Genomic DNA, 10,840 nt, shown 5'->3' with positions numbered 1-10,840 from the left:
AACAGTAAAACGCTACTTGCACATTGTTGTATAATCTAATATATAATAATATTTATAATATACTAATTCCTAAATAATATCAAACACAGGGGACTTCCTATGCAGAACAAGTACTTTTTGATACTTTTAAGTACAATTTGCTTTTAAAACTCCTGTACTTTTATTTGAATGAAATGGCTGAAGAAGACCACGAGATGCAATTGAAAGCTATGGAAAAGTGAAACTTGAGTTAATATGTTTGTCGTACTTCTCCTTATTCATTCAAAAATCAACCAGAGGATATTACGAAAATGAAGCTCAACAACAGTAATAGCTTTAGTCAGAATGTTTAGATAGAAAAGAAGCAAAAATCTGGTACTGGTTTGAAAATATGTAAATTCAGCCATTCAGTGTTTCTGTGGCAATAGCACATATTGGGAGAAACATTATTACACTTTTATCATAATACTATAACAGATGATTACAAATTCGACAAGTATAAATACACCAAAGAAAAATTATTATGGCACAACATAATGTCATCATCCTTTAGCCAAATATATAAAGAGAAAGAAATGATGTAACAGAAGTGCATTACAGTATTAGGTAGATAAAGTAGTACTACAGCTGTTATTAAGTATGCAAAATATTAGTATCCATCAGTTGAAGCTGTAGTTTTCCTTCAGGTTGAATTGGCTCTCCAATACCTTCTCTGCCATGCTCAAGGGCTTGGGGGCCCTTTGGGATTTCAACTTGACACTCAAGGGCCTGGGGACGGTTTTGGATTTCAACATGGCAGTCAAGGGCCTGGGGCCTTTTGGGGATTTAAACGCAACACTCTTCTGGATGCCATCAGCAGATGCTGGATTGAGAGAGACAGATAGACAAAGTATTTACATGCTCTGTTCATCCAAAAGATAAAAACCAATTAGTATTTCCCAGATATTGTACATCATCATGATTTTACCCTACAGATATGACAGATTCAAAACACTATGACAAAGTTACTCATTGTCATTTTATTAAAAGCTTATATGAGCTTCGGTGCTCCTGCTTCAGGGTAGGGTTTGGGGCTAGTGCTATTTGGTTTGCTGGGTTGGAGATGGAGAGGCCCTAATTCCCACCTGACACCCGGATACACTCTTCCTTGTGTCTTTCATCCCATGCTTTTAGTTTGCAGGTCCTGGAGCAGTAAAAGACCTTGTGGCAGCGGCTACATGCAGTCAGCTTTACGGATGCCGAGCGACCACAGTGATAGCAGAACCTAAACGCTGGTTTCCTAAGAAAAAATTCACACACAGTTGGAAACTAAAACATTTCTGTTTCCTTATTTTGCCTTTGAGCTCTCAGACAAAATTGTCGATTCAAAGTTGTACAGAGTACAAGTTCAAATGACAGGGATGACAAAAATAAAAAAGGACAATATGAACATGAATGTGTGTCAATTATGTGTGTATATGTACCTGTGTTTTTCTGTTATGGTCGATGAACTTTCACAGCTGGGGAGGGGCACGTTTGAGGAAATGGCACCTGCTCCCGTGCTACTTGTACCTGTTACATAAATACAGTACACACATACCCACACTATGATTCATAGCCATACTCAAAACAAAAATGAATAGATATAGAGTAGATATTTTTGCCTTAAAAAAACACAAATACACTGTACTGACTATTTGACGTAAGATGTAAATTCTCCCTCTGGCTAGCAGTCTGTCTTAGCAGATCTCCCATCATGCTCAGCAGCTGTCGCCGTGCTTTGAATGTTTCCCTCTCCCGCATGTTCAGAGCATGGAAGGGAGTGTTGGCAATACGAAAGTCCTAGATAGTGACATATAACACACAGACAGCTATTTAGGTTAAATTATGCAAAAAAGATTCAACTCCTCCTGAATCTTTTCTGAATAAAAGATTGGCATACATGATGGGGGGCAAAATATTAGAAACACTAGTCAATATAATGGAGTCCAGTACAACTCAAACACTAGCTATGGCTTTAAAAATTAACCACAAAGTTGAATCAACAACTCTATCAACAAGATCTATCTATCTATCTATCTATCTATCTAAAAATAACCACAAAGTTGAATGAACAACTCTTTGACACAGTCTCTACAAAAGCAAATCCATATGTTTACAAAGATATGATTTATTGCAATGTTTGTGTATTTGACTGAAGTCAACTGAAATGCGTACAGTGATGTGTTACCTGGTTGAAGGAGCAGTGTGCATAGTCAACTGCGGTTCCCACAACATCACCCACCGTAACTGGCATCAAGATGTCGGCACCAGCCTTAGCCAACATGTCCAACTACATCAGAGACACATTACACACAAAATTACTCTCTCTCTCTCTCACACACACACACACACACACACACACGTATCTGCTCTCCAAGAGGCCCTGCCTCTTCTTACTGCCACTGTTATAGTCATCCAACAGAGCCCTCAGCCCCTCTGAGACACACACACACACACACACACACACACACACACACACACACACACACACACACACACACACACACACACACACACACACACACACACACACACACACACACACACACACACACACACTTCAACCTTAGAGGAGGTGAGCAAAACAATCAAAAATAACAGTCAACACTGTCAATTTATCAGGCAGCTACATGTTGGAAATGTATAAATGCCTGACAAATGTCACTGTAAAAGCCTTAAAGGTCCCATGACATGGTGTTCTTTGGATGCTTTTATATAGACCTTAGTGGTCCCCTAATACTGTATCTGAAATCTCTTTCCCGAAATTCAGCCTTGGTACAGCGACTAGAGCCAGTCCCACAATGAGCTTTCCTTAGTATGTGCTATTTCTGTGTCTGAAGAGAAGAAGGAGGGGGGGCCCTGACCAACTGCCACTTTGCTTGTTTGAAAGTCATGATGTCTCTCTCTCATGGGTGGGCCAAATTCTCTGGGTGGGCAAAGCAGAGAAAGGGGAGGTAACCTTGCTCCTTATGACCTCATAAGGAGAAGATTCCAGATCGGCCCATCTGAGCTTTCATTTTCTCAAAGGCACAGCAGGATACCCAGGGCTCGGTTTACACCTATAAAAATTTCTGGGGGACCATAGGCAGGCTGGGGGAACGCATATTAATGTTAAAAAACCTCATAAAGTGAAATTTTCATGACACGGGACCTTTAAAGAGGGTTTATCGGGTGAATACCCATCCATCATCCAACATTTTCATCTACATATATGGCTATTTGTATGTGTTTGTCTGCGTACCAGCTTAGCTCTGTTGCCACCTAAGTGGTAGTTAATGTTGGCGAGAGCACAGAGGGCGCTGCCCACCCTGCAGCCCAAGGGAATGTTGGGATTTGCACCTCCGTTCAACAGCTCCTCCACTGCCTGGACAGGGAAAAGGAAAAGGTTCAGAGCAAGGTTCAGGTTTTGTAGGCATGTACAGTATATATGTGTCTAAATTAGAGGATGGATACCCAAACCGAGCCTGTCAGTACCCAACGGGCCGGATTCAGATATTTAGAAATGATGTTCGGCTTCGGGTCGGGCTCAGTCACATCAGTGTGATAAGGCATTGAACATTTTAAATTTAAAAAAGCTTCTTCTGTAGGTGCGTGCCTGTGTTAACGTGCAATTGTTGCCCCGTGTGCACTGATGCGCTCATCTGTTGACATTTCCAAATGCCTTCCTACAAACATACATTTGTCATTAGTATGAGAAAAACAATGACATTTTAACTGTGTTGGGCTCAGGTCAGGCTCAGACATAAATATCTTAATGCCTGTCAGGCTCGGGCCGGGCTCGGTTACTGCTCTGTTGGATGCGGGTGGGCCGGGCTTGGACAGAAAAATGTGGCCCGATCCACGCTCTAGTCTAAATGTGTGTGTGTGTGTGTGTGTGTGTGTGTGTGTGTGTGTGTGTGTGTGTGTGTGTGTGTGTGTGGTCTACCAGGTCATTCCCACTTGCTATAGCCAGGGAGAGAGGTGAGTGTCCACTCCAGATGAGGTCTGTGCTGGCTCTGTGGGAGAGCAGCAGGGCTACCACCTTGCTAGCATTCTGCAAAAAACAAACACACACAGTGGTCCTTTAAACAGTATTATTGTTAGCAAACCTCATGGTATTTGTGATTTTTGGCCTTGTATAAAATACCCTGCAGAGGCAACAGCCATGCAAAGTTTTGTATTAGTAGTAAAATATATGAAATGTCTTCTTAGCCATTGTATTTAACCAGTAACAATAAAAGCCATTCTGTTGAATGTAAAATAAACTTAACAACAAATTGTTTGAACTCTGCGTGTATTTTTGTGTGTAACATGTTTCCTTTGTCATTCTGGGACACCGGGTAAATATATACTCAGCAAAAAAAGAAACGTTTCAACTGCTTTTATATTTTAAGCAAACTTAACATAAGCAAATATTTGTATGAACATTAAAAGATTTAACAACTAAGACATAAACTGAACAATTTTCACAGACGTGACTAACAGAAATGGAATAATGTGTCCCTGAACAAAGGGGGAGGGGGGTCAAAATTAAAAGTAGCCCTCAGTATCTGGTGTGGCCACCAGCTGCATTAAGTACTGCAGTGCATGTACTTCACCAGAATGGCCTGGTTCTTGCGGTTGTTGTTGCCATCCTGTACCGATCCCATGCAGGTGTTGTTACAAGTGGTCTGCCACTGCGAGGACAATCAGCTGTGCTTCCTGTCTCCCTGTAGCGCTGTCTTAGGCGTCTCACAGTAGGGACATTGCAATGTATTGCCCTGGCCACATCTGCTGTCCTCATGCCTCCTTGCACCATGCCTAAGGCACATTCACGCAGATTAGCAGGGACCCTGGGCGTCTTTCTTCTGGTGTTTTTCGGAGTCAGTAGAAAGGTCTCTTCACTTTCCTAATTTTCTTATACTGTGACCTTAATTGCCTACCGCCTGCAAGCTCTTATTGTCTTTTCATCCGTTCAACAGGTGCATGTTCATTCATTGTTTATAGTTCAATGAACAAGCATGGAAAATCTTTAAAATACAGTGTCCTGAAAAAGTTTATTTTTTTAGTATGATCATTATCATGTCTGCAACATGCTACAGATTAGAACAGTCCATAGCATCATGTTTTTATCAGTGATGGTATGTATAGGTGTGAGCATGTGCATGTACAGTATGTTCTGACCCGGTAGTCACCGTCTCTCTGGCAGGCCACATGTAGGGCTGTTCGGCCTCCTTCTTTAAGATTTGGGTTCCCATTGGTGCTCAGTGGTTCCTGGGCCTTCATGAAAATCTGTAAAAAAAAAAAAAAATAACACCTCAAATTAAAACTCTGTTCTTACCAGACTTGAGAAACTTGAAGAAAAAAATTACACTCACCTTATCCGGTTCATAGATGTCGTTCTGGTCGCTTGCCTTTGTGTCAGGGTCAGTAACAGCGTGGAGTAGCAACTCAGTGATTATGGGACCTGCTGGACCTGGCAGTGCTGCAGCTACATGTAGGGGATACAGACCTTTTTCCTACAAAAAGGATGAGGGTAATTTTATTGTTCATTTCTGTCTTTATGGAATTTGTTTAAGGTTTTGAGGGATCCCTTTTCTGTGTGGCTCAACAAACGTGTACTGTGTGACATTACTAAAAAAGCTACAGAGGGAAAAAAGAATTCTACCTCAGGTGGAAGGGGAATGTCAGTGCGAGCTCCACACAGCAGCAGTCTCCTGACGGCCTCAGTGTCAGCCGCCATAATGGCTAAAAAGAGGACCAGCATGGGGATCCTGGATGCGTTGGGGTCAGCTCCCCGCTCCAATAACAGCTTCAAGGTGTTCAAACGAACACGGTGTCTGGTCAGAAAGACACAACAGTTTAATCAGTTTAATCAGAACATAGTGAAAGGGCACAAGAAAAGAGATGACTTACTTAGTTTTCATGGCAGCCATTTTGCGCACAGTCCCCTGTGTGTCAGAGCGTTGAGGGATCCCTGTGCGACTCAGTGCTTCCGCTGAGCGCTGCATCACTTCCTCTGTGACCTGGATGTTATAGCTGCTGACGGAGCAGGCAGAGTCAAAGGCCGTTTTTTGGGTCAATTCTCTGTCTTTGCCCTGCTGCAGACAGAGTTGACAGACAGAGACAGAGTTGAGTAGACGACATTAAATTCAAACAACTTCAAAAAACTAAACAATTATAGAATGGGATCTCTGTGCTTTATACCTGAACTTTTCCCACTGCCTTAGCTTGACATTCCTTCCACTGCACACTGCCCAGTGCGATGTGACCATCATACACCTGAATGAAGCGCTCCACACTAGGCATGTCCTTACGTCCTCTCCCCCCTTCATGATTATTCCTTACTCTCTTCTCCACATCTTCCTCATCCTCCCCGCTCACCTCCATATTCTCTTTCCTTGACTCCGTTTCTCTCCTCTCACCAATCTCAACGTCTGCCTCGCTCTTCCTTAATTCTCTTTCCTTCCCTTTCACCTCACTTTCTTCATTTTCCCACGTTTGATTACATCTGCTCTCTATCTCTCTTTCCTCCGCTTTGCTCTCATTCTCATCCTCCCTGCTGCTCCTTTCTTCTCTCTCTCTAACATTTCCCTCTCTCTCTGTCTCCCTGCAGTCTCTTTCCTCTCCTTCTACCTCTTTCTCTTTTCTCTCCTCCTCCTGTAGCTGTTTAGTGTCTGCAGGAGTCTCAGGTTCATTCAGGCCAGGCCAGTGCTCATTGATGAGCTCACTGTTAAGAGACACTTTACAGCTGTGATGTACGATGCGCTCTGTTAGTTCCTCCGCTGTCCTGAAAATCCCAAAATAAATATGGAACTTAAATAAACTTGATTTAGAGAAATACATGGTCAAAGGGTGGTAACACTATAGGGAGTGACAAATCTATGAATATGACATTGGCAAGACCATTATCAGTGAACTTTTTTCTGCTGTGCGTAACAGGATATAGAATATATACAGTTTCTCCTGATTAATATGTGAGAGAGGTGATATCAGCTACATTCCTACTGGTGAGTCAGATAAGTGACTAGTTGCTCAGGGTTTTGTTATTGCTCTGAGGTCTGTTGTTAAACCTGGGTGTGTCTGTAGTGAAGTCCACTTGGCTGATCTGGGGACTGTTCCCACCTACAGATGGAGACCTCAAAACCTGACAACACAATACAGTGCAATTTGTTTCATTTTAATTGTCTGTACAAAACACAGTTTCATATATGTGCACTACAAATCTAGAGTTGATGATGAAACGGAGAGAAAAACTATATTAGGCAGAATCTTACTTGAGTTTTGGCAGGTGGTTTAGTCAAAATGGTGTACAGAGACCGAAAAGGGTAGTAGAGTACATGACACACAGTCAGGGCAGACATGCCTTCACAGTTCAACTTGTCAATATCAGCACCCATATCCAACAACAGCTGGATCACATCATTATTGCAGTTTACCTGAAAGGTACAAGAAACAAAATGAAACAGAGACACAAACATGAGACTAAAACTAAAGAATAAACATTTTCATCTTTTATTTATTTGTCTTTTTTGCTGTAATTGATGAAATTGTAAAAAAAAACATGGCTTGGATAACAATCAAATAGCAAATAAGAAAAACTGAATCAATAAATAAATAATGTGTTACTGTGGCAGCAATCAGTGCAGTGTGTCCCTGTGAATCTGCTACATCAGGGTGGACCAAACCAGTCTGGAGGATCTGTGACACAGCCTGCAGTTCCCCTCGGGAGGCGTGCTGGCTCAACAACTCTGAACTGACTTCCAAAGGCCCTTTAGGACCAAAACTTTCCCTGTTCAGAGAGAGAACAGCTGCCACATCCCAGCCCACATTTTCAGCCTGTAGTCTGAGACACACACAAATACATACATATTAGCAAACATATTATTTCAGTTTACTCACAAAACTGTACCTGTACGTGATATGTTTGTCTTGTGATTTTACTCAATACTGGTGCCAGCAAAATGTTGATGTATGTCTGACCTGTGTCTGTGTATGTGTGCCTGCATGCGGGCCTGTAAGGGCAGGGTGGAGAGTGGGTCTCGCTCATAGCCTTTGTGCGGATAAGCTTCTGGCTCCCACAGCTCGCCATAGAAGTGTTGATCCAGCTCTCTTCTTCGGCCAGGGGGTAGCGGCAAGTGGTCACCATCTGTTGAGTAACTCTCCATGCCGGGGGGAAGGATAAAAATATCATCTGAGAGCAGAACTCTTTCTGTATCCACCTGAGGAGGATGGGGAATTAATTTATCTGTTTTGAGTTAAGTCACAAAGCTCATACAGTTCATTGTAGCAGTACTTTACCTCAGAGTCTGTCCTGGCTTCTGTCTGTAAACCACTAGTGGAAGGCTAGGAAGAGGAGGAGAAGAGCAGAGAGGTCAGTTAAGAATATTTTGAAAATGTATGGTTATTATATAGCGCTTTTCTAGTCTCAACGACTAGAAAGAAAAAATTGTACAGGAACCATTCACCATTCACACACATTCATACACTGTGGCCGAGGCTGCCGTACAAGGTGCCACCTGCTCATCAGATAATCAGTCACACACATTTACACTCCGAAGCGCAGCATCGGGGGCAACTCGGGGTTCAGTGTCTTGCCCAAGGACACTTCAACATTGGACTGCAGGGCCAAGGATTGAACCACCAACCTTCCGATTGGCAGGCAACTGCTCTACCACTGAGCCACAGCCGCCAAATGTATACTAAAGTGTATGCTAAAATGTATACATATATAGTGACATAATTTACTATAATTTGTTTGTGTAAACACCACATATTTGGGGAGTGGGTGGATTGTAAATAGATCAGTAAAGCTAAAAAAAACAACAGCAAATACAATGATTTAGTGTCTTACAGAGATGTTTTGGACAATCTGGTAAGGAGAGATGTTTTGTTTTACATATTAATGGCTTGGCTTAAAACAATAACACATGACATGTTTGTTTTAGCCTGGCATGCCTATTCTATAGACAGTGGTTAGCATGCACCTGAGTCAGGGAATCTGTGATTGCAGCTGGGTCCATGTAGGCAGCATATTCAGGAAAGTTCTTTAGGCTAAAGCCCTCTTCATCAGACGTACAGAGCCTAAGCAGGCACTCCTGGAGCCACAGACCCACATCCTCATGCCCATCTGGATAACTAACCACACCTGGACCAAACCTCTGGTCAGCATGGTACAAACCCTGAGAGGTGGAGAGAGGTTCAATGTTATTTACTGATATTTAAAAACAAAACAAAAACCTAGCAAAATGCCTGGCATCCACCCATTCATCAATTTTACCTGAAAGATGGCTCCGTCAGGGAACAGTTGTTGTCCGTATCCTTCCTTTCTGTTGAGGTAGAACTTGCCAGTGAACTTGTGGCCTGTGGGCCAACAGTACAGTCCATCCCCATGCCTGTAGTCTTTGTAGAAAGAGCCCTCATAGAACTACACAAAGGAGCAGACAGGAACATTAAATAGTGACTTGAAACTTCAGGAAAAACTGACAGGAGACAGTAAAACATGGTATTGTCATGTCACACACGACATACCATAACATAAAACTAGCTATATTAGCTAGGCTATTGACTATGAACTCCTAAAAATGAATTGAGCTAACGTTAGCGTTAGCTGACCTAAACTAGAAAAGGCTGACATCTTTTGCCCGATTCTTTTTTATGTTCATTTAACATTACCTCTCCATTTTTCCAAGTGTACCTCCCTCTGCCGTGTTTGAACCCGTTCAAAAATTCTCCCTCATATCTGGATCCGTCAGGCCACTCCTGGACACCGAACCCTTGTCCTCTCTCTTCCCCGCTTTGAGGTCCTCTGTGGTCGTCGCTTTGACCACCTGCCGCCGGCTCCGTGCCTCCTTTCCCCGGTGCTGCCGCGACACCTTTGCAGGTCGACAGCAGCATTTTAACCAGGGCGTATCCTCTCTGAAGATTGTATACCTAATTTCATTTGAGCTCAACAACAATGAGCTTTGAGTTATGTTACAGGAACGAGGAGACAACTTCAGCTAGCTAGCTAGCTGTCAGAAGTCAGATTTGAGTTTTGACTTTCCTGTAAGCAGCGGTTGTCATGACAACAGTGGGATCTACGGGTGGACCTCCTACGCATGCGCAGCTAATTTTAAGTCTCAACATATTTCAAGTTATTTAATAAAAAGTTCCCTTTGTGGAACATTTAAAGCAGCAAAAATATCGGCACCAAACACCGGGCTACATCAAATCACCTATGTTTGGTGACCTTCAATAAGCAATAAGGGGTTTTGGAGATAAGGGTAGTTTCCTTGATGACACTTTATACATTAGAAATTCACAAATTACGAGATTTTTGTTATGGTACTCTAACAAATAGAGCTACAGCTGTTGAGCTGTAGGCACAAATTATCCATATGCAATTTGTCCCTTTTTGGAGATCCCTAACAGAAACAAGGAAGCACTCTCTTACAAACTGAAGGCAAAGTGGGGAAAAGAAATGTTGTGACAAATGAAAGTAGGTCATTGTCAGAGAGCAAGGTTATCCTTGTCAAGTGTAAGACAAGGATGACACTTACAAGTGTTCCTCTTTAGGGTCAGTGAAGCAGGACCACCCTGTGAGTGTGTGTTCATGTGTCACCTGAAACGTTTTCATGTAACCGATACTTCAAAAGTTGGTTTCAGCCTACAGTAGCCTATGCTGCGGTAGTTAGGTGGTGTAAGATGACATCCCATGTGTCATTACAACATAATTAGAGCTGTGTTGAGAACAAAGAAAAGTCCAAGAAAAAGCAGCAACTGTTAACATGCATTAGCGTGGCAGTAAACAATTAACTGAATGTTGTTGTTAGAGATACAGTTTTTTTTCTAGCAGTAATATATTGATAACTTCTTGGAAAGTCTGCAACAATCCTCACAG

General features: G+C 42.4%; 1 protein-coding gene across 1 annotated transcript; it reads right to left on the bottom strand.

Annotated features, from left to right (window-relative positions):
* Nucleotides 1–309: 309 nt before the first annotated feature.
* On the bottom strand, nucleotides 310–10,015 carry ankmy1 (ankyrin repeat and MYND domain containing 1). Its single transcript, XM_028588025.1, has 20 exons — nucleotides 9,634–10,015; nucleotides 9,239–9,385; nucleotides 8,946–9,140; nucleotides 8,260–8,304; nucleotides 7,942–8,180; nucleotides 7,588–7,804; nucleotides 7,236–7,397; nucleotides 7,032–7,105; nucleotides 6,166–6,748; nucleotides 5,875–6,059; nucleotides 5,627–5,798; nucleotides 5,337–5,477; nucleotides 5,143–5,250; nucleotides 3,926–4,033; nucleotides 3,242–3,364; nucleotides 2,189–2,290; nucleotides 1,653–1,800; nucleotides 1,443–1,530; nucleotides 1,104–1,258; nucleotides 310–841 (listed from the first exon to the last, which is right to left on the bottom strand). The coding sequence occupies exons 1-20, from the start codon at nucleotides 9,853–9,855 to the stop codon at nucleotides 639–641; spliced, it is 3,417 nt and encodes a 1,138-aa protein (XP_028443826.1). The 5' UTR covers nucleotides 9,856–10,015; the 3' UTR covers nucleotides 310–638.
* Nucleotides 10,016–10,840: the final 825 nt, after the last annotated feature.

The sequence above is a fragment of the Perca flavescens genome, chromosome 9 (genome assembly GCF_004354835.1).
Source record: "Perca flavescens isolate YP-PL-M2 chromosome 9, PFLA_1.0, whole genome shotgun sequence".
Taxonomy (NCBI): Eukaryota; Metazoa; Chordata; class Actinopteri; order Perciformes; family Percidae; genus Perca; species Perca flavescens.
The sequence above is the reverse complement of the archived record's forward strand: the minus strand, read 5'-3'. Positions and strand labels throughout refer to the sequence as shown.